The following is a 23,355-nucleotide window of genomic DNA, read 5'->3' as shown; positions in this document are numbered from 1 at the left end:
ACCTTGGTTGCTGGATGGCATGGTTGAAGTATGTTTGGTTTTGTGAAGAGTGGGCACAGTGTCTTTCGGAGTGGTTGTGGCAATTTACATTTCTGCCAGCAGTGACTGAGCGTTCCTGCCCCACGTCCTCTCCTGCGTTTGCTGTTGTCGGTGCTCTAAGCCTTGGCCGTTCTGATAGGTGTGTGGTGGCGCCGCAGCTACAGCCGCTTGAGGACCTCGGGTGTGGAGCATCTTTCCATATGCTCATCTGCTGTCCATGAACTTTGGAAATACAGTCCATCTTTAAGTTGGGGGCTGTGCATACTTTGGTAATTGTTTCGTAGACTTGTTAATTTGATTATATTCTTTCTTTTGTCCATTCTCACTCAGACAACAAAAGAATTAGATTGTAAACTGAAAATATAAGAATGAATAGCCTTAATTAGATGGGAAGGGACACATCTTTGTCCCTTTGTATCATCTTTGGTGAGGTGTCTTCAGACTTTTTGCCATCTTTTCCCTCACATAGCAAAAGATCATTTATTGGCTCTTGTTCTTCCAGCTCTTTGCTTTGAAATTAAGCATACACTACTCTGGAAGCCTGAAAATCCAACACATCATGTGCATCATACTTTCTATAATGAGAATCCATCTCACACAGTGTAAAGCTACTGCACTGCCTCAAAACTGCAATTTCCCGGCACTGTCCGGCATCATCAAGTAGTCAGAGCATTCTTGCCCGCACAGGGCTTCTGTGAACTCTGCAGACACGCATGTGCACAGTCACACGCTCACTGGTGAGCCTGCCTCCCGCCCACAGCATCTCCACTCCAGTGTAGGAGCCTGGACTGTCACACTGTATAACCATGCAGGCCCGGCGGGACGCGGCAGCAGGTGGTCTGCAGGCTTCCCAGAGCTGCCGCCCTGGCATCATTCCTGAAGGACAGCAGTGAAGCTGCTGAGGCCAAGGGAAGGCCAGAGTCCAAGGAAGGCTGTGGAAGTGTCACCAACGTCTCCTGGCTTGTGGTGAATGCAGCACTTGCTTTATGTGCACACCGATCTGGCCGTTCACAGGCAGGTCACCTACCCCGTTCTGCCAGCCCCCACAGTTCAGGGGCCTGCCCACCGCTGTCCTGGGGTTCCCTTGCTGCATTGTGTTGCTTGACTACATGCCTACTCCGAGTCCAGTATAGCTCAAGACAGCTTGCCAGGCCAGGGTACCACAAATTGTTAGAAAATTAATATTTCATTTCCTTCATTCCAGTATCTTAATGGTAGAGTGATGGCAGACATTTGTGGGAATACGGCACTTCAGTATCTGGGCCCTCTTGTTAGGTCCGTTTCGGAAATTCCGCCCTTCCAGCACACACTGCTGCCAGTCTGTGCCACTCTGAATGCCCCACACTTCCCGCCCAGCCAGGCATGTGCCAAATACACGGGGGGAGGAACTTGTAGAAGCGCTCATTTTCTTTTCGTTGAGTTTTAAGGACTCTTTGTATATTTTGGATGCCAGTCTTTTATCAGATAGTGTCTTTTGCAAATACTTCCACCCCATTTGTGGCTTGTCATCATCTCTTGACACACACTGGTTTTGTGTTGGAAGTCAGTGGGATTTCTCACAAGCTTTTCAGGAAATAGCCTTAGAAGCAGAATTGCCAGTGCTGCTGTTAGTGTTCCTCTCCGTGGCCATCTGGAGAGGCAGGAAGACACGTGCCGGCCGTGACTGGGGGAACTGCATTGGTGAAGATTGAACGGGGCCGTCTGAGGCTGATGGTAGTAGTGGGTTTGTCTGACTCTGGGTGCCCCTACTCGTGCCTGTTTCTAGGTGGTGGGTGCAGAAAACACACAGCTGTTCCGTGAGCTGGCCCCCGTCAGCACGTGCCGCCCACAGGCGGTGGCTGCACCCCACGGCGTCAGGCCCATGCATACGTGTACATGCACTTCGTGTATAGGGGCTGTGAAAGGAGCAGCACACGTTTGTGGTCACCGTGCGGACGTGTGTTGTCCGGACTCGCTAGACCACTTCCCGGGAAGCGTGGCTCATGGAATTCTCCTGTCGCTGTTGAACGCTGGGGCTGTGCTGTAGATCTGAAAGTTTGACCCAAGCTGGAGGTGTGTGTCAGCAGCAACTCTCCAGTTACCTTTTTGGTGAAATGTAAGTTGACAGCCAGCTTTTCCACTCAGCAAATTGTAGGAAGTCATGTGTTTTGGCATCAGTTACCCTTAAATTAGAAACAGGACAATAGAGGAAGTTGTTGATTGGAACAATTGTAGTTTCGCTTGTCTGAGTGCATCTGCGAATCATAACAAAATTGTTGTCACCGATTGCCCCGACGATCGCTGGAACAGGCTCCAAAGGGAAGCTTGCTTTTCTGTGCTATGGAAAATCTGCCCGAAAAGTTGCACTGTTCTTTTGGACATAAGATACCAGAACAGGTCACAACTTAACTTTTGAGCTTCTCTGCATTTAAAGCAGCTGAGGCAGCGGCGGCTCTCGGGGGTATAGGATTGCCTGTGCTCGGGGGAAGGAGGGACATGGCGTCATGCCTCGGTCGGGCGTTTTCAGCTCTGTACTAGAGAAGAATCATTTTCCTGTGTTCAGATAATGCTCTTGTGCTTATAGAAAGTAGTGTCCTTACAGAAAACAATTTGCTTGCTCTAAGAAAGTGACCTCACGGCTGTAGTTTGCTGGGCGTTGAACTGGTTTTATGGTATCTGATTGCCCCCACTCAGTGTGAGAAACGCCCTGCGCTGGTGCCTGGCCCCTCCCTGCACACTCTTCCCTTCTCTTCTCAGAGCTGCTTTCCTTTCATTTCTTGTGAGGCCCTAGAGATGAAGTGACTGGGGGAGGCCATGAAGGGAAGGATTTCAAACTGCCTCAGAGGCTTCGTGTTCAAGAAATACGCACCACGTGGGCCCTTGTTCCAATCCCAGTGAGGGCTGTGGGTGAGGAGGACCAGAGAGCCTCGAGGTGTCCACTGCTGTCTCTCAAGAAATGGACCATCACATCCAAACACGTGTCCATGAACTTTGGAAATACAGTCCATCTTTAAGTTGGGGGCTGTGCATACTTTGGTAATGGTTTGGTAGACTTGTTAATTTGGGTATATTCTTTTTTTTTGTCCGTTCTCGCTCAGACAACAAAAGAATTAGATTGTAAACTGAAAATATAAGAATGAATAGCCTTAATTAGATGGGAAGGGACACAGGGGCCTTTCCAGCGTGATAGACGGGTTCCGTCTTGATGGGAATGTGTTGAAACTCTCTGAGTAGTACATTCTCACTGTATGTAAATTATACCTGACTTCATAAACAACGCTTACCAGCTGTCATGATCTAGCCAGTTAAGAGAACATAAGGGCAGAGGAAATCCCATTTGCAGTGACCATGACAAAGGTTAATTAGGAGAAAACGTGGAAGACCGTGGAAGGGCTGCTTTTAAGTTCTCCCCGAAGGCGCTAGGGTGGACGTGGACAGGTGCAGGAGCGCTCTTGTTCTTGGAGAGAACAACTCAGCAGCCTGAGGTATCGGCTCCCCCCAGGCTAGTTTATAACATTAATGGAATCTCAATAAAAATACCAACAAAGACTTTTTTCCCGGAGCGAATCAGTCTGTTCTTAAAGTTCATAAAGTTCGTGTGCTCATGAAGTTCTTGGCAATAAACATAAGAGAATTACTAGGACAGCGCTGATGGGGAAGCAGCAGCAACATCAGGACCCTCCCCTCCCCCAGCAGAGGTCGCGATGTCCCGACAGCCTCTGCCTCCCGCAGCTAGGTAGACAGGCACACGGGTGGGACAGATCGCGGCCTTGAGAAACAGAGATGTCCACGTTTGGCGTGTGACAAAAGAGCAGTCTCAGGGCTGGCAGTGGACTCTCAGATCAATCATACTGCGACACCCAGAGGGCCGCTGGGAGACGCGAAGTGGCTCCTCACTCACACCACACTGGAGCATGTGGATCTGAGGCCTCACGGGACCCACATAGTTTCCACTGGGAGCTGTCATCTGGGTTGCACATTCAGTAGCCTGTTACATGGATTTCCTGACCAAGACATGTTCTTGTGTTCTTAAACGTGTCAGAATTTGCTGGTACCTTTCCCATGGGCTGCGGGCCCAGTAACCTGTCATTCAGTCTTGGCCCTTTAACTGAAGAAATGCTCATGCTGGTTCTTCCAGCACCAACCCGGAAGCCAGCGGCTCTCCTTTCAGAGTGGCCAGTGCTGGGGCCGGGTCACCATGGCCTTCCCTGTGTGCTGTCCCCTGCAGTTCCACCTGCTAGATCTTTCAGTATTGACTAGGTGATATGACCTTTAATTTCCTTCCTTCCTTCCTTCCTTCCTTCCTTCCTTCCTTCCTTCCTTCCTTCCTTCCTTCCTTTCCTCTCTCTTTCCTTTCTTTCTCTCTCTCTTTCTCTCTTTCTTTCTTTCTTTTTTTGTTGTTATCATTATTATTTTTTTTTTTTTTTGAGATGGAGTGTTGCTCTGTCGCCCAGGCTGGAGTACAGGGGCGCAGTTTCGGCTCACTGCAACCTCTGCCTCCTGGGTCAAGCAATTCTCCTGTTTCAGCCTCCCCAGTAGCTGAGATTACAGGCACATGCTACCACGCCCAGCTGATTTTTGTATTTTTTTTTTTTTTTTAAAGTAGAGATGGGGTTTCACCATGCTGACCAGGATGGTCTTGATCTCCTGATCTCGTGATCCACCTGCCTCAGCCTCCCAAAGTGCTGGAATTACAGGCGTGAGTCACTGCGCCCGGCCATGACCCTTGATTCTAAGTACAACACTTAAACCTTATTTTAAAATTATTTCCTGACTTCTCCTAAAATGCTTACAGAATCCCCAGGGCTTTGCAGAAATAAAATGTTTGGAAGCACCAGCTGCACCAGGTGGTATCCTGCTGTGAGCTGTTGGGTGTTGTCTTCAAGATGCTCACCTTGAAAACTGGGTTAGTCCAATGAGTGCGTATCCTTGAGGAAATTAAGGTTGGTTAATATGAGGTGATGTTGTTGTAGTGGTTAATTGAGCCTTGTTAAGATTACTGTTTGGACAGTTGCCTCAACTTTGCCTGCTTTTAGAAGCTCGGACGCTTGCATTGGTGTTGACACCCTAGGTTGATGACGTTCCTTGGATAAGTTCATGAAGGTGTGAGACATTTGGTAGATTTTTGTACTTACTGCTGCTTTAAAGTCAAGATGTCTAAAGATATTTGTTGTTTTCATCAATATAGATGCCAGTGAAGTCACCTGTGTAAAACCCGTGTACTGTGCCCCTGCCTCTGCCCTGCTTGAGGAAGGCAAGCCAGCTGTGTTCATGCGTAGGCTACTTGTGTAACAGGTGACACCCGTGCCATGCTCATGCTGTTTCATGAGGACTTCAGGGAGGCATGAGCCGATGGCTGGTCACCCGGAGCACCTGGGCATGACTTGAGCATATAAAATAGTTTCCTTAGAGACTGGTGGGGTGGGGAGTGGTTTTCCAGTGCAGACACCCCATAGTACCTATCAGCTGATCAGCCTTATTCATTCATTCGCTTCATTTGTTCATTTAACAAGCCTCATTGAGCTCTTGCTGTGTGGCTAGAAATGGTGCATATGGAAGGGAAAGCCCAGGTTCAAGAAGCATGGACATTGCCCACTGGGGACTGATGCTGGGAGATCTGGGGACAGATGAAAGCGGGGGATGGGGGTCTCTTGAGGGGGCTTCTCTCACTGCCTGGCAGGGTTTGGCCATCCACCAGTAGCCGTCATAATCCTTTGTGCAAGATGGGGATCACCCATTCTAAAGGGGTCCAGTGAGCCCTGAGAAGAGTCTCTCAAACTGGGGTGGTTGAGCTGCAGGTGGGAAGGGCAAGAGTTGGAGATGCATGGCCAGCGGCATGGGCAGAGCCAGGCTCAGGGGAGAGACAGAAGGGAGCAGGCTGGCGGAGAGGCAGCCTGCTCCAAAGGGTGATCCCTCAACCGATGGGCAGCACTGCCCAGGCATGGTTCTAGAGCTAGGGGGCCTGATGTGGGGCCTGGGTGCACGGCTGACGTGCAGCGCCATCACTGGCAGGCTGGGTCAGCAGTCCCCCAAGGTGTGAAGCCGTCTTGCTGGCCCCTCAGCCCGCTGAGCCGTGTGTCTGGCGGCTTGCCCTGACCGGAGCCATGCGGATGCTCTGGCGGTGTCAGCTGGACGCCTTTCCCACCCAGCTGCTGGTCTCCCTCCTTTTCATCTTCTCTTTGGAAGGTCAATTTTACACCAGTTGTTAGAAGTTTGGTAGGAAAGCCCCAACATTTCAGAGGAACTCCAGTGAGGTAGCTGACTTTCCATGTCAAGGGAGCCACTCCTGCAGAATTCTGTCCTTCTGTGGACTTGCGACTCTGTTACTGAGAACACAGGGCCTCTCCTCCCTGAAGGCTTAGTTTTGTGAAATCCTTAGCTATTCCCAGGTAAAAGACATCTTGTTTTAGAATCTGTTTAAAAAAAAAAAGAAGACAAGGTCTCACTGTGTCTCGCAGACTGGAGTGCAGTGGCACAGTGGTACCTTCCTTCAGCCTTGAACTCCTGGGCTCAAACAATCCTCCTGCCTCAGTCTCCTGAGTAGATGGGCTGTAGGCACATGCCATCACATCTGGCTAATTAAAAATAATAATAATAATTATTATTATTATTATTATAGAGATGGGGTCTTGCTGTGTTGCCCAGGCTGGTCTTCAACTCCTGGACTCAAGTGATCCTCCTGCCTCAGCCTCTAGAGTAGCTGGGATCACAGGTATGCACCACCATGCTAATCTTTGAAAAAAGGGTCTGACTCTGTTGCACAGGCCGAATGAATCTTTAGCTGATCCCTAAGACCTTCTGGTGGCCATCCCTGTGGCCCCAAGGTTGGAGTCCATGCTCCACGCGAGAGGCCGAGGTTGCCTGGGGCTTTTCTGTGTGGCTCATCAGTGATTCTTACGCAACCTGCTCTTTGCAAACAAGGTGCTGAGAAATACCACTGGCTGGGGCGCAGCTGAGCTGCCCGGTAAAGGAATGGCCTGCAGCGTTGCTGCCCACACTCCTGGCCTCGGGTCGTCTCAGCCCAGGGGAGTGTGTTCCGTGTGTTTTCCAGTTCTGCTTTAAGTCAGGACTAGAGAGTTTAGGTGGCACGGAGCAGAGTGAGGCTGAGGGGTGCGGGAGCCAAGCAGGGCTCCACCATTGCCTTCTTTCCTATTAAACAGAGAGACTCGGGCGACTTCCTGACCCTAGGCCAGGCCGAGGGCAGCAGACTGACCTGGGGGCCAGATCCAGTGCAGAGCTGGGATTTGTAAGAATGACCAGCAAGCTAAGAATGGGTGTTGTGTTTTTAAAGGATTGTTTAAAAAAAAGAAGAAGAAACAAGAAAGGAGAATGTGCAACAGAGACCGTCTGTGGCCCGAAATCCCCGAAATGTTCCTCATCCAGCTTTACAGAGAAGGCTTCAGTGTCTGGTCTTGATGATGGACTCCGAACGGAATAATCAAGGGTTGAAGCATTTTTAAAGAAAACCTTTTTCCTATTTAGTAATAACCCTAGAACAGAGTGTCTCCCTTTGGTGCTGTTGACATTCTGGGCCGGGGCCTTCTCTGCTGGAGGCTGTTCTGTGCACTGTGGTGAGTTGAGCGGCATCCCTGGTCTCCGCCTGTAAGACGTCAGTACTGTCCCCTCCTCCCCCTGTTGTTGCAATCAGAGATGTCTCGAGTCATTGCCAAGTGTCCCTGGAGGGTGCAGAGTTGCCCCGGGTTGAGAATCGCTACCTTCGAATAATTCATATATTACTTTATGACAGACATTTATCGCCTAACAGTCAGCTCTTCTGAAACGACTCTTAGGAACAGAGACTGCTCCACTTCAGGCACAAGTCTCCGAGGACACCGCAATGGGACAAAGGGCCGATTGAGCAGAAGTGCAGGATCTGATGTTTGTAATTAAGTCATTAGGATTTCTTAGAAACCTAATTGCTTTTGTTCCTTCCCAAAACCCAGCTGATGTGTTCAGTCTTTGCAGACGTGTCTGGGTGTTATTTCTTCTCACAAAAATGACTCCTCTTACCTGGTGGAAGAAAGCAGTTACAATCATTGACCTTATTCTGGTACAAGATTGACAGACTGAAAACAGGGAAAATCGTGACATTTTCTGTTAGGAATGATTCCAAAAAGGTGGGGGCGGAACAAGAATAGCAGAATGTTGGTCCTTGTCAAACCTGACGGTTTCTTATTACTATTCTGTTTGCTTTGTGTATGTTAGAAATAGTTCTGGCCAGGCACAGTGGCCCACGCCTGTAATCCCAGCACTTTGGGAGGAAGAGGCAGGTGGATCACGAAGTCAGGAGATCGAGACCATCCTGGCCAACATGGTGAACCCCTGTCTCTCCTAAAAATACAAAAATTAGCCGGGCGTGGTGGCGCATGCCTGTAATCCCAGCTACTCGGGAGGCTGAGGCGGGAGAATCGCTTGAACCCGGGAGGCAGAGAGTGCAGTGAGCCAAGATCGCGCCACCGCACTCCAGCCTGGGCGACAGAGCGAGGCTGTCTCAAAAAAAAAAAGTTCCATGACAGAGTTTTTTGAAAAAATATTGCGGTAAGGTGACAGTTTGGAAACTTGTTTTAATTGAGGTGTTTCTATGGTAGAGAACATTTGGCAAACTTGAAAGAATTCTCAGATAAGGGCTGTCATGTGGAATTGCAGCGACGTTCTGGGGACGTAAGAAGCGAACACATAGGTAGCGCCGCTTGAGCCTTTGGTTCTGAAGGAATTATAGGCATTCTGGTTTCCGCTGCAGCATGAAAGAAAATGTAGGGAAGAGCTGGAACGGAAGAGCCAGGCGCACTGCTTCCTTAGGTGCTGTACGGAACCTCCCATACAGAGAGCCCTCTGCCTCCTGGGGCCCCCGCGCCGGGGACCCACCTTCTCCATCGAGGCTGCGTGAGAGAGGAGCCAAGTGAAGACAGCACCTCGAGGTTTCTGGTCTCTGGGGAGAAAGAGAGGAGCTAATTAAGACCACCTTTGGTTCGATGGAAATTAATGAGAAATACTTTTATTGAAACCAGTTGTTGGAAAAATTCTCAGTAAGATATTGGCCCATAGACCGGGTGCGGTGGCTCATGCCTGAAATCCCAGCACTTTGGGAGGCCAAGGCAGGTGGATCTTGGGGTCAGGAAATCGAGACCATCCTGGCAAACACAGTAAAATCCCATCTGTACTAAAAATACAAAAATATTAGCCGGGTGTGGTGGCGGGTGCCTGTAGTCCCAGCTACTCGGGAGGCTGAGGCAGGAGAATGGCGTGAACCCGGGAGGTGGAGCTTGCAGTGAGCCGAGATTGCGCCACTGCACTCCAGCCTGGGAGACAGAGCGAGACTCTGTCTCAAAAAATAAAAAAATAAAAAATAAAAAAAGATACTGGCCCATAGACCTACCTTAATATAACCTTGAACACCATTTAGGTATGTTTTCAGGAGCTCTTTCTGGCACTTCAATTGAACTGAACCCCGTGTCTGGAGACCTAACTCCAAAAGTTCTGAACTTGGGGTGTTCCACATCCCCGATCTTATCTTACCTGCGGAGAGACTGACATCATTTCCTCAAACATTTCCAAGGCAGCATTTCCAGTTGGCTTATTTCTGCTTTATTGTATGGTTTGTCCTGGTGGAGAATTTGTCACCAAGCTGGGTTTGTCACTGGAGGCAGGGTGGTAGAAACCCGAGGGTTGGGGTGATAGGGTTCCACAGACCCTAGCAAAGCTGCGTGTGGGTTGGGAGTCTCCGAACCCGTAGGTACCATAGTCAGAGTTTGGCACATGCGTGCATTTTTTTCTGAAGAGAAGGTCTGTAATTTCATTTTATTACCAAGAGGTTTTATAACCTAAAGGCCAATATCACAGGGTTCCAGGTGCCTTTGGGTAGATTTCGAACTCCCTGCTAGACAGAGAATCATGCTATCCTCATTCCATCCAGCCCCCTACTACTTTTAATTTTTCTTTTTTTTTTTTTTGAGACAGGGTCTCTGTCACCCAGACTGGAGTACAGTGGTGCGATCTTGGCTTACTGCAACCTCCACCTCCCAGGTTCAAGTGATTCTCCTGCCTCAGCCTCTGGAGTAGCTGGTATTACAGGCGCCCGCCACCATGCCTGGCTAATTTTTATATTTTTAGTAGAGACGGGGTTTCGCCATGTTGCCCAGGCAGGTCTCGAGCTCCTGACCTCAGGTGATCCACCTGCCTCAGCCCCCGAAAGTGCTGGGATTACAGACGTGAGCCACCGTGCCCAGCCTGCTTTTAATTTTTCATTTCCACCTCTCCAGGCAGGGTCTAAAGTTTCCCTTTTTGGCTGGGCACAGTGGCTCAGGCTTGTAAATCCCAGTGCTTTGGGAGGCTGAGGCAGGGGAGATCGCTTGAGCTCAGGAGTTGGATACCAGCCTGGGCAATATAGTGGGGACCTTAGAAAAATTAGCTGGGTGTAGTGGTGCACACCTGTAGTCCCAGCTACTTGGGAGGATGAGGTGGGAGATCACTTGAGCTCAGGAGTTTGAGGCTGCACACTCCACACTCCAGCCTGGCCAACAGAGCGAGACCTTGTCGCTAACAAATTAGACTTTTTTAAACAAAAGTTTAACCTTTTGGTTCTCTTTTTCCTACCTTCCCCACTTTTCCCTTCACCTCCTTACTTCCCTCTCATGATATCTGCAACCAAAGGGCGTCGCCAGCCGCCTCCAGCCTGCTGGAATAGTTATGTGCTGTGGTACACGGGGTGGATGATACTGTTACTGGCCAAAGAGTGAACATTTCTAGTGTTTTTCTCTGTCTGCTCTTTGATCCTGCTTTCCTTGATTGCCCCACCTTTGTCCTTCCCCAGGGTTCACTTCCACATGAGAAAATGTTTTTCGAGAACGTAGGTTTGGTTGTTTACACGGACATACCCAGAGTGAGTGGCAGAGAGGCGTGTGATCTCGGGGCAGGTCCTTGGGGCACGCAGCTTGCTCGGGGGTCAGGCGGCGCTCCACAGGGCCATCTGCTGGCCGCCCCTGACTCTGGCCGGGTTGTTTTCCTCTTTTGCAGATCATCCAGTCACTCGATGGGGATTACCAGCGGAACACCTGTTTGTGTCACCTTCCCACCTCTCTGTAGCAAGAAAATTCACTTCAGCACCTCTTCAGTAATAATGATGAAACTGGTATTAACTGAATGGCAATTATGGATTTTTAACTCTAATTCACAGTAAACCAGCAAGCCATATGTTTAAAATCCAACCAAAAATCGTTGTGTGTTGCTGCATGTCTCATTCCATTGTGAGAAGTTGTGAGACACCCACCTGTGCAAAGAGGAATGTAAGTGTTACTTGCCCGAGGAACACAACCGAAGCAGAAAGAGAAGACGTCTTATTTATCATTACAGATAGATGAAAGCATTATTTATATAGATAGAATATATAGATAAATATATATATATTTTTGGTGGTAATGAAAATGGCTCCGCAGAATGCCGACCCGGAATCTATGCAAGTTCAAGAGTTATCCGTGCCCCTGCCGGACCCACAGAAAGCCGGAGGCGCAGAGGCTGAGAACTGCGAGACCATCAGCGAGGGGTCCATAGACCGAATCCCCATGCGCCTGTGGGTGATGCACGGGGCGGTGATGTTTGGCAGGGAGTTCTGTTACGCCATGGAAACCGCTCTGGTCACACCAATACTGTTGCAGATTGGTAAGTCTCCTCCCCGTCTGCGCGCAGTGTACGCTGAGCGGAGTGCTGGCGGACTGGGCGTGGCTCTGATCCTCCAGAGGTGGAGGATGGCATGTCCTGGAGAGCCCCGGGCACAGAAGTCTTGGTCGCCTCTCCCTTCAGCCTGCCCTGATGCTGGTTTTCTTCTCCTGTTTTTAGCCTGGTTTGGGGAGGAATGATCTTCGTATGTTGACGTTGAATTACAGTTTTGGCAAAGTAGCTGAGCATCTGGGGCAGAATTGGCACTGATACGTACTGACTCTCAGCCAGGGCCCATCTCTCCCGCTGTCCCTGCCAGGGCACAGTGAACGATGAGCAAAGGGTAGGGTCGCCAGCACTGACAGTCACTGGCTGTGTCATGCAGGCGAATTTGGGAGACCCTCTGTGCCACACTCTGATTCTTTGTGTGTAAAATGATTGCAATCGCACACCAACCCGAAGAGGGTCCCAGGTGCGCTTAGAACAGTGCCTGGCTGTGGGAGACCCTGAAAGATGCTATCATCTTATCATTGTTGCTGTTGACTTGAATCCAAGGTTACTGTGGACGGTAGATGGCTCAGTGACAGGCATTTCCAAAAGCATGAAAATTCACAGTCACAGGCAGGTGGGCATGAAAACACGGAAATTCACAGACATGCAGGTGGGCATGAAAACACGGAAATTCACAGAGACACACCCAGGTGGGCATGAAAGCACGGAAATTCAGACACGCGCAGGTGAGCAGGAAAATACGGAAATTCACAGACACACTCAAGTGGGTGTGAAAACACGGAAATTCAGACACGCGCAGGTGGCATGAAAACACAGAAATTCATGGACACGCACAGGTGGGCATGAAAACATGGAAATTCAGAGACACAGGTGGGCATGAAAACACGGAAATTCGGACTCACAGGTGGGCATGAAAGCATGGAAATTCAGATGCACAGGTTGGCATCAAAATACGGAACTTCACAGAGGTGTGCAGGTGGGCATGAAAACATGGAAATTCACAGACATGCAGGTGGGCATAGACACATGGAAATTCACAGAGACACGCAGGTGGGCACGAAAACAACAGAAATTCACACACGCACAGGTGGGCATGAAAACACGGAAATTCAGAGACACCCACAGGTAGGCATGAAAACACGGAAATTCACAGACGAGCGCAGGTGGGCATGAAAACACGGAAATTCACAGAGACACGCAGATGGGTGTGAGAACACAGAAATTCACAGACATACAGGTGGGTGTGAGAACACAGAAATTCACAGACAACGTGCAGGTGGGCATGAGAACACGGAAATTCACAGAGACACGCAGGTGGGTGTGAGAACACGGAAATTCAGACATGCAGGTGGGTGTGAGGACACGGAAATTCAGACATGCAGGTGGGTGTGAGAACATGGAAATTCACAGACACACGCAGGTGGGTGTGAGAACACGGAAATTCACAAACATGCCCAGGTGGGCATGACCAGGCTCACGTGTGCAAGATGTGTTTCTTCCATCTGATTACTGGGCAACAGAGCGGAGACCCTGTAGGGAGTCCCCACGGGGAGTGTCTTGGGCCCGAAAAGTTTTGTCAGAATGTTTAGTTTTCCTTATGACCTAAAGAAGTTTTAAAATCTGTCATTTTCCAAACCCTTAGCCATATAAGGTGTCTGGGTAAGAGGCAGACAATTTAGAAGCATCAGTTTTATTCTAGAATTCCACATGTTGCACAGTAAAGTATTTTTAAGCCTACTTATTTTGGTGGTTTTAGGGATGTTTGTTGGTACAAACATATAAAGTGTTTCTTGTTCCGTGAGTGCTCACTCAGCCTCGCTGCAGTGCGGATCCCTCAGTTATGTGCACGGATCTGACTCCAGCATGAAATGGTAGCATGTTCTTCCACTGTGTGCGGGGCAGCCCTGCTGGCATCGGCACCGACTTCCTGTCACCCTGCCGTGGAGCTGATGCTCGTTATTACTGAAATCACAGGAGATACTGTGTCCATCCCTCGATCTTGTCACTTAATACATGAATGAAAAAGCACTCATCTTACTTTTCCAGTGCTTCCATTATTGCATTTCAGCGTGCTTTTCCAATTGCAGTCCTGTGTCTTTTTTGATCTTTAAAAACCTTGTTTGGAGAAGGCTTCGTGAGAAGGCCAGAGGACCTGGGGCTCAGACAAGGTTAAAGGACTCTTTTCTGGAGGGTTGGGGAGTCGGACATAGGGGACTGGGTTCAGGTCGCGCTTTCGTTCTCTCCTGTGTGTGTCACTCTGCATTGATTCTGCTTGTGCTCCCTGGGTGCTCATCGTATCCTAGTGCACGGAGGGTGGACAGACCCACATCTGTGGCCGGGGGGCTTCGTTCTGTGGCAGGAGGGCACTTCGAGGAAGAAAGTGACCCGACCAGCGAGGGAAAGAAGCGGGCTGGGCCAGTGTGGGAAGGCCTTTATGGAGAGCAGGGCAAGGGCTCTTGGGCATCCCATGCAAAGGCTGAGGGAGGGGAGACCTGGATGTGTTCATGGAACTGAAGGACCACTTTTGCGACTAGACCTTAGCCAGGGAGAAGTTGGGTAGCAATTAATTTTACTAAACATTTATTTTGTCCCTTCAGTGTGTAAGGACTTGGCACTGAGGCAGTTATGAAAGCATTGTCATAACAAAGCTCAGGCGATTGGAATTACGAATTGGGCACCATCCTTCAGTTTCTGGACAACGAGTTCTGGTCGTGGTGACAAATACAAAATTTAGAACCTCTGGTTCCTGAGAATAAGTTGATAGGACAAAGAGTCATTAGGAACTGCTTTTCCCTAATTTTCTCTATGGCAGATGATGTGTATTGTGGCTTTAAAAACCTGAATGCTTCCGCAGCACCTTGGAATTTTCATACTTTATAGATGGTGAGTCTCAGTTTCTATACAGCTTAGCATATTGCATTGTTTGGTTTTGATTATTTGTTACCTGAGACTTGTATAGATTTTAGAAAATTTTGGAGGACAAATACAGATGCTCCTCACCTTGCAGCAGGGCTATGTCCCAGTAAACCCATCATTGAAAATACCTTAAGTTAAAAATGCATTTAACACACCTACCCCACCGCACGTCATAGCCCAGCCTCACCTTTCTTAACCATGCGCAGAACGCTCACATCAGGCTGGGCACACTGGCTCATGCCTGTAATCCCAACGCTCTGGGAGGCCGAGGTGGGAGGATCACTTGAGCCCAGGAGTTCAAGACCAGCTAGGGCAACATAGTGAAATTCCGTGTCTACAAAAAATAAAAAATTAGCTGGGTGTGGTGGTGTACACCTGTAATCACAGCTATTCGGGAGGCTGAGGTGGGAGGATTGCTTGCACCTGGGAGATGGAGGCTGCAGTGAGCCATGATCATGCCACTGCACTCCAGCCTGAATGACAGAGTGAGACCCTGTCTCAAAAACAAAACAAAACAAAAAAGAACCACTCACACCAGCCTATAGTTGGGCAAAATCATGTAACACAGAGCTTATTTTATAATAAAGTGTTGAAGATCTCATGTAATTTATTGAATACTGTACTCAAAGTGAAAACCAGTGTGTATGAGGACTCAAAATACGGTTTCAAGTGAATGTGTATGGCTTTCACATTAACGTGAAGTTGAACAATCGTAGGTCCAACCGTCATAAGCCCAGGATCTGTCTGCGTATGTACTTCCCTACACTATATACGTAGCGCATCTTAAAGGTAGCTTTCCGAAGTTGCAGGGGTGTCTGTTCCATATAAACCTCCAGAAATGCTGACTGAAATGGGAAGAGTTGTGATAAGTGGTGAGGCTGTGGCAAACTGACCCTAACCAGATGAAAGTAACCTTTATTGACCCTAAGCACTACATAGTTCATGTAAAACTGTAAGCCCTGGTCTGTGTTCAGCAGGAGAGTAGGAGTTGCGCATAGAAGATATTTTTACAGGTTATAGGAACAGGGCTTTAATGAGTTTGTTCTTAGATGTGCTTAGATTGAGTCCAGACAACAAAAGGCCCAATTTATTTCTCAGGATTTGACTGAAATTACACTTAAAAGGACAGTGTAGTGACCCAAGTTTTCCCTGATCGGAGTTGAGTTTCTTTAAAAAGTTGTCTGCCGTCCGTACCCAGAGATTTGGAAATACTGTTCCCCCACTCTGGGCAGTTTGACAGTTGGCATGAGATGTCCACAGTGGTGTGGCTGTTGCCATTAGGACCTAGAATGTTTTCATCACCCCAAGGCTCCCAAATGCCCCCCACATCAGCCACTGCACTGCCCCCAGCCACCACCAACCTGCCTCTGTGGTCATGGTGCTGCCCATTCTAGAATCGATGTAAATGGAATCACACAGCGTATGGTCTGGCTCTTGTCACTTAGCATAATACTTTTCTGATAGATTCATCCATGTTACTGCATGAATCAGTACTTTGCCCCTTTTCAGTGCTGACTAGTGCTCCACTGAACAGACAATGGCGTCATTTGTTTTCATCCATCAGGTGGTAGAGATTTGGGTTGTGTCCATTTTGGAGGCTGTGATAATAAAGCTGCTGCGAACATTGACCTGCAAGGCCCTGTGGTGGATGTGTTTCATTTCTCATGAGTAAGTCACTGGGAGTGGCTTGCTGGGTCTGGTGCTTTCCAGGGCGTTGGTACCTCTTGCATTCCCACCACAGTATAGGAGAGTTCCCATTTCTCCACATCCTCGCCAACACTTAGTGTTGTTAGTCTTTTTAAACTTCATTCATTGAAGTGGGTGTGAACCATATCTCATTGCAGCTTTAATTTGCATGTCTTTTTTTTTTTTTTTTTTTTTTAAGATGGAGTCTCACTCCATCACCCAGGCTGGAGTGCCATGGCACTATCACAACTTACTGCAGCCCTGACCTCCTGGGCCCAGCTGATTCTCCCACCTCAGCCTCCCAGGTAGCTGGGACTACAGGTGTGCACCACCACACCCATCTAAATTTTGTATTTTTTGTAGAGATGGGGTTTCACCATGTTGCCCAGGCTGCTTTCGTACTTCTGGGCTCAAGCCATCCGCCCACCTCAGCCTCACAAAGTGCTGTAATTACAGGTGTGAGCTACTGTGACTAGCCTGTTTATATATATATATATATATTCTTACACTTTATTGAGGCGAGGTTTTGCTATGTCACCCAGGCCAGTCTTGAACTCTTGGACTTACGTGATCGTCCCACCATGGTCTCCCAAAGTTCTAGGATTACAGGCATGAGCCACTTTTTTCTGTTTTGTTTTGTTTTGTTTTAACAGGGACTCTGTTTCCCAGGCTGAAACGCAGTGGTGTGATCACAGCTCTCTGCAGCCTTAACCTTCCTGGGCTCAAGAGATCCTTCCGCCTCAGCCTCCTGAGTAGCTTGGACTATAGGCACGCACCACCATACCTGGCTAATACTTTAAATTTTTTATGGAGGTGGAGTCTCACTATGTTGCCCTGGTTAGTCTAGAACTCCCATGCTCAAGTGATTCTCCTGCCTCAGTCCCAAAGTGCCGGGGCTATAGGCGTGAACCACTGTGCCAGGCTCTTTGTCATTTTCCTAATATCTTTCAGAGAGCAAAAGTTTTAAATTTTGATGAAATTTGGTGTATCAAATTTTTTTTGTTGTTCTTTTTCAATTAAGAACTCTGCCTGACCTGAAGTCTTTTTGAAGAGTTGGGGGGTCTCACTACATTGCCTGGGCTACAGTGTAGTACTGTGATCATGGCTCACTGCAGCTTCAACTCCTGGTCCTGAAGTCTTAATGATTTTCTCTTACATTTCCTTCTAGATTCCTTAATAGTTCTCTCACCTAGGTCTGTGATTCCTTTTGAGTTAATTTTTGTAAACCATAAGAGTTGAGGGGTTCCCCCTCCATCTGGCATGTGGAAATTGAGTTGTTACAGCACCATTTGTAAAAAGCCTGTCCTTTCCCATTGAAATCCGTGGCGCCTCTGTTGGCATTAACTGACCACCTATATTGTGAATCTGTTTCTAGGCACTGTTCTGTTCCTTTGATCTATGTGTCTGTTCTTGATACAATTGATTAATTTCTGTAGTTTTATGGTGCATCTTGAAATTAGGAAATATACCTACCTTTTGAAACTTGTTTTTGGCCAGGCATGGTGACTCACACCTGTAATCCCAGCACTTCGGGAGGCCAAGGCAGGAAGATTGCTTGAACTCAGGTGTTCGAGACCAGCCTAGGCAACACAGCAAGACCTCATTTCTAAAAAAGAAAAAGAAAACTTGTTTTGGCTGTTGTAGGTCTTTCACATTTCCATATAAATTTTAGAATTGTCAGTTTCTACAAAAAGCCTGCTGGATTTTTACTGGGATTGCGTTGAATCTGTAGAGAATTGACATCTTAATTTTGAGTCCTTCAATCCATGAACATAATATATCTTCTCAATACATTTAAGTCTTTAATTTCTCCTAGGAATGTTTCATAATTTTCAGTATGTAGGTCTGTCACATACTTGAAGTATTTCATTGTATCATGTTATTGTAAATAGTACTGCCTTAATTTCCACTTCTGGTTCTTCATCGTTCTGTAGAGTAGTATAACTGATTTTTATATATTGACCTTATACCTTGCAATCTTGCCAGACTCACTTGGTAGTTCCAGTAACTTTTAATTATAAGACCTGTATTGATGTTCCTTCTTTCCTGATATTGGTAATTTGATCAGTCTGGTTAAAGGTTTATCAATTTTGCTGGTCTTTTCAAAGACTCTGCTTTCAGCTTCATTCGGTTTTTTTCTTCTGTTGTTCATTTCTATTTTGTTAATTTATGCTGTTATATTCATTTTGTTTTCTTCTGCTTACTTGGTTTTTTAATTGGCCCTTTTTCTAGTTTATTATTTTTCTATTATTAGATGGGGTCTCACTGTGTTGCCCAGGCTGGCTGGACTGAAACTCCTGGGCTCAGGAGATCCTCCTGCCTCAGCCTCCTGCGTAGCTGGGATTGCAGGTATGTACCACCACAACTGGCTATCTTTTCTAGTTTAAGGTCGAGCCTAGAGCATCGGTTTTTTTAGACTTTTCTTTCCTAATAAAATCATTCATTAGAAATGGTTTCATTTCTAATAAATAAAATTGCTGTTACACAGAGGGGTCAGGGAGGAGTATAAAGAGAATCTAAGAGACCCCTGAGATACCCTCTGTGTGACCCCGGTGACCTTCACCCCCTGGTTTTCATGGCCTTGTGCAATCCCCTCCCCTTGAGTAATTCCTGTTAACCAATAGAATATGGCAGCATTGAGGGGATGTGGTCTGATGCGAACGTATGACTCCACCTTGCTGGGAGATCCTCTCTGTTGCTGCCTTGGCCTGCACATTTTGATGAATCAAGCTGCTTTCTTGAAAGGACCCATATGGCAAATAACTGAGCAGGAGGCCTCAGCCAACACCCCCAGGGCCGAAGCTGTCAGTCCAGGAGCCTGAGAGAGGCCCCAAGGCAGAGCTACCCCACAGAGCTGTGCCTGGATTCCCGGCCACAGGAGCTGTGTGGCCGTCACTGTTGCCCTGTGCCGCTGGATGCTGTGCAGTTTGTTACGCAGCAGCAGGTAACCAGTACATGTGCTCAGAATATTCTGTTGGTCAGACTCTTGGACTGCACTGCTTCCCCCTGTATAACTTAGGGTGCGATGGTATTTTTCCCATTGTCTGAATCCTCATCTTGGTAGAAGGGGTACGAAAGTACTGCAGATGAAGCATGTTTATATTGATAAATATCTCAGCAAAAACCTTAGATGATAACTCATTTTGAAATATCAAGCAATAGCAAGTCTCCCCTTTCTGTCTTCCCCAAAGAAAACTTTCCTTTTGGAAATCAGCAAACTGGAAGCTGTGAGAAGCAAATTAGCTCTGTCTCTGCCATCATCAGAATCAGTAGAGGAGTTGTTGGAAATCTAGGAGCAGCCAGCTGATGCCTGTGTGTGTGTGAGGTGGCCCTTGATGGCAGTTTCCTAAAGTGATTCACCCTGCACCATCCTTACTCCAGGCAGTGTGCTGTCTTCTGCAGAAGTCAGTGGTGACACTGCCTGTGATGCTGCTGGCAGACAGTGCTGCTGCCCCTGGGAGGCCCCTCCCTTCCCCCTGCCCTTGATTCCTGGGCTAAAGACTGGTCTTTAGGTCCCATTGCTTCCTCTTCCTTCCTCCCATGTGGTCTCCCTGGAGTCCTTGCACCACACACAGTGGGGTTGGGACACGCTGAGGGTTTGTGAGTCCCATGTAGCTCTAAGGGTCCAGCCTCCTCTGAGTGACAGGTTGGGAGCTGTCTGCCATCAGGTGACTTTGGTGTGCTCGTGACGCTGAGACCAACTTTTTGGGGTCTCCTGGGAGCCCCTGATGCTCTGGGATTCTGCAGGCTGCCCCCTGGGTCAGCCCCGGGGGAAGCAAGCAGTAAGGGGGGCTCTGGGAACCCTGGACAGAAGACGTGATGGAGCGGAAGGCCCATTGTTCGTTTAGTGATGAATTAACACTTTCCTTTATGATGATGATTCAAGTCCTGTTTCTGGTTTCTCTTTCATTTCCATTATTTGCTCAAGTGACAGAAATTTCCTGTCCCTCCCCAAAACGGTGGTGGTGGAGGTAGCAGCAGCCAACAACCCAATGTTGGCTCCTCTCAGAGAATCCAGAAATCGACCATTTTCCATGTGTGCAGCCTTACTTATCTCTGCAGATACCAGCATCTCCTTTCTTCTGGAAGCATGTGCAGAGTTAACACGTATGATGTGCTTAGAACAGAGCCTGTAATTTTAGCTGTTATTACTGTCATTATTTATTTTTTTTCTCCACTTGGGTTCCTAGTCGCCGACCTTGGTAACTTTCGTTGAGGGCCTCCCCCGCACTGAGTGTTGAAAAGTCACTCTGGTTCAGTTTGCACCCTATTCATTGCACCCCAGTACAGCCCAGCCTCCACCTCCCCCCCAACCCCCACATGTCTTCTTGCTGAACGCACAGGGATGTCCTCGTTTCCAGAGGTTTTCTGGGCCCTGGTGCTGGCCCTGTCTCCATCGCACAGGACTGAGTGGGCCTGGCTTCCAGCTCTGCCTTCCCTCACTCTTTTCCTGTGTGTGTCTCATCCTGAGCCCCATCGGTGTCACACTGGACAACTCCAGGGTCTATGACACTCAGTACGTTTGAGAGAGCAATGCTTTCGAAAATGGTGGTGTGTTGGATTTGATGAAACACAGCCCATCTATCTCCAGGCCAGACTTGTCTCTGCAGCTATTTACTGCTCACGTCCGCCTGTCCTGGCCCTGCTGCGTGCTCCCACTCAACACGCTCCACCGTGTGCGCATCTCTTCAGTGTTCACGTGTGCTCCAGGACGCCCTGCAGCCCTGTCTTTCCACCCCTTGTTCCTGCAGGTTGCCCTCTCCCTCCTAGACTGTGCATCCCCTCAGGACAAGGTCTGACTTACCTTGTTCCAAACCATGCCCAGCGTGGAACAGAGGCTTGAGGGGATGAACGAAGGACTTGCTGATGAAGGGGAAATTGACATGCCGTAGGCGCCTCACATGACCACAGGCCAGAAGCTGATGCATTATATTCCAGAGGAGGCTAGAGGCCATTCTGCCTCCGACCCAGGCATGGCTGGACTCCATCTGGAGCTGCTCACTTGGAGGAGGCACAGGGGAACCTCCTGCAGGCAGGGTAGGGAGGAGGCCTTTCAAACCCAGGTGTTACCAGTCAGCACTGTGGCCAAGACAGAACCTCCTGTGACCTCAGGACGGGCGGAGCGCACCATGAAGAATCAGGGGCAGTCTCCCAAGTAGCCGAGTTGATTGGGAGGCAATTGGGTATACAGCTGACCCTTGAGCAACTCGGTTTAGGGGTGCTGACTCCCTGTGCAGTCAAAAATCCATGTGTAGCTTTTGACTTCCTCTAAAACCTGACTACCGATAGCTTCCTGACTGGAAGCCTTACCAATCATGTAAGCAGGCAGCCAACACATCCCTTCTATGTTCTATGTGGTATATGTTTACAGTCAAGTAACCTGAAGAAAACGGAGCTAAGAAAATTATAAAGAAGAGAAATGTGTTTCCTATTCATTATGTGGAAGTGGACCGTCATAAAGGCCTTCATCCTCATCTTCATGTTGAGTAGGCTGAGGAGGAACAGGGGTGGGTCTTGCTGTCTCGGGTGGCAGAAAATCTGTGTAAGTGACCGGTACAATTCAAACCCACATTGTTCAAGGATCAGCTGTATTTAAATTTATTTTTGAGACAGGTCTCTGTCGCTCAGGCTGGAGCACAGTGGTGCGATTACGGCTCACTGCAGCCTTGACCTCCCAGGCTCAAGCCATCCTACTGTCTCGGCCTCCCAAAGTGCTGAGATGGTAGGTGTGAGCCACTGTACCTGGCCTGTATTTAAATCTCGCAAACTTCCTGGCAAATATCATTTCAGTTTTAGTATGGTCAATGGCAGGTGGTTTCGTTTTTCTGACAGTGGAAGGAATGGGTTTTCCTGTTCTTAAAAACCCTTTCTAGTTTGTGGGAATAAAAGCGCCATTGACACAGATGCCATTGCGCTTCCGTGCTTGCCGCAGCGGGGGACTGTGCACCTGGCGGAGCTGCCCTCAGTCACATCGCCACACCACTGTGTAGGCTCGCTCACGCCTCGCCCTCACTCCCACATTGGAGGACCTGCTGAGCCACATGCAGTGTCTTGGGACACAGAAGGCAGACATGGGGTCCCCCGACCTTCTGGCAGCCCGATGGGGAGGACAGTCGTGGAAACAGGTTGCTGCAAGGTGGTGCTCAGAGGGGGACTGGCTGTGTGGAGGGACCCCAGAGCGGGAGTAACACTCCCAACTCTAGCAGGTTTTTCTGTGGCTCCCAGCAAAGCCTTGGAGGTGGAGCCTCTGTCACCACCCCATAGACGGGTCCTGGCCCTGCCGGCTCCCTACCGCACGTGGGCTGGCTTAGCTTTGAAAATCCTGTCGCGTCTTGTGGGATTCTACAGCCTCCTGCCACATTTCCTGGCTTGGGATCCACATTCAGGTCCACATTCAGCTTCCTTAGGTGTTTGTTTCAACCCAGGATGGTGGTGGGTGGGCTCCCTCCACACATGGCCTCCAGTCTCGGGCCTGTGCATTGAGGTGCTCGTGAAGACGGTATCTGCCGGCTGTATTCCCAGCAGCCTGTGAGTGAGAGCAGGGAGTGGCAAGCTGCCTAATGGAGGAGTTTGGCTCAGCGACTTGTCCAGGGTCAGTGTGGGCTGCCGTTATCTGGGGCACTCATCGATGTACCACGGGAGCTGCAGCAAGCAACGAACCAAGCAACTTTGTATTCTCATGAGACCCTCAGGTTCTTTTACCAGTGCTCTCTCGCCCGTTCTTGATAATGGGGGAGTATGGTGTTCTGTCTGATACTGGAGCCTGCATTTCTAATCGCAGTACTTCCCCCACTGGTCTAAACATCCTCTGTGGGAGAATGATGTAGAATTGTCACAGCCAGGAGCCACCTTCATTCCCACTGCGGAGGTCACTTGGGCCTGGCCTGTTAGATTCCCAGGTTTAAGAAATTTAAAAATCATGATGATTCCAGTACTTACTTACTTTTATTTCTTTTTTTTTTTTTTGGAGACAGAGTCTCGCTGTGTCGCCCAGGCTGGAGTGCAGTGGCCGGATCTCAGCTCACTGCAAGCTCCGCCTCCTGGGTTTTTGCCATTCTCCTGCCTCAGCCT

At 48.7% G+C, this 23,355-nt stretch overlaps 1 protein-coding gene across 3 annotated transcripts in view; it reads left to right on the top strand.

The window, feature by feature from the left end:
• Positions 1-23,355, top strand: part of SLC45A4 (solute carrier family 45 member 4) — a 97,958-nt gene that overhangs the window by 41,084 nt on the left and 33,519 nt on the right. The window contains exons 1-2 of one of the 3 annotated variants that reach the window (XM_023228104.1): positions 2,017-2,134; positions 11,032-11,673. In XM_023228104.1, the coding sequence (XP_023083872.1) occupies positions 11,433-11,673 (241 nt within the window). In that variant the 5' untranslated portion in view covers positions 2,017-2,134; positions 11,032-11,432. Of the gene's footprint in view, positions 1-2,016; positions 2,135-7,324; positions 7,590-11,031; positions 11,674-23,355 lie in introns of those variants that run through there. The other 2 variants (XM_023228103.1, XM_023228102.2) reach the window with 2 other exon arrangements.

Source organism: Piliocolobus tephrosceles, chromosome 7 (assembly GCF_002776525.5).
Source record: "Piliocolobus tephrosceles isolate RC106 chromosome 7, ASM277652v3, whole genome shotgun sequence".
Lineage (NCBI taxonomy): Eukaryota > Metazoa > Chordata > Mammalia > Primates > Cercopithecidae > Piliocolobus > Piliocolobus tephrosceles.
Note: the sequence above shows the minus strand (reverse complement) of the source record. Positions and strands in the feature narration are given on the sequence as shown.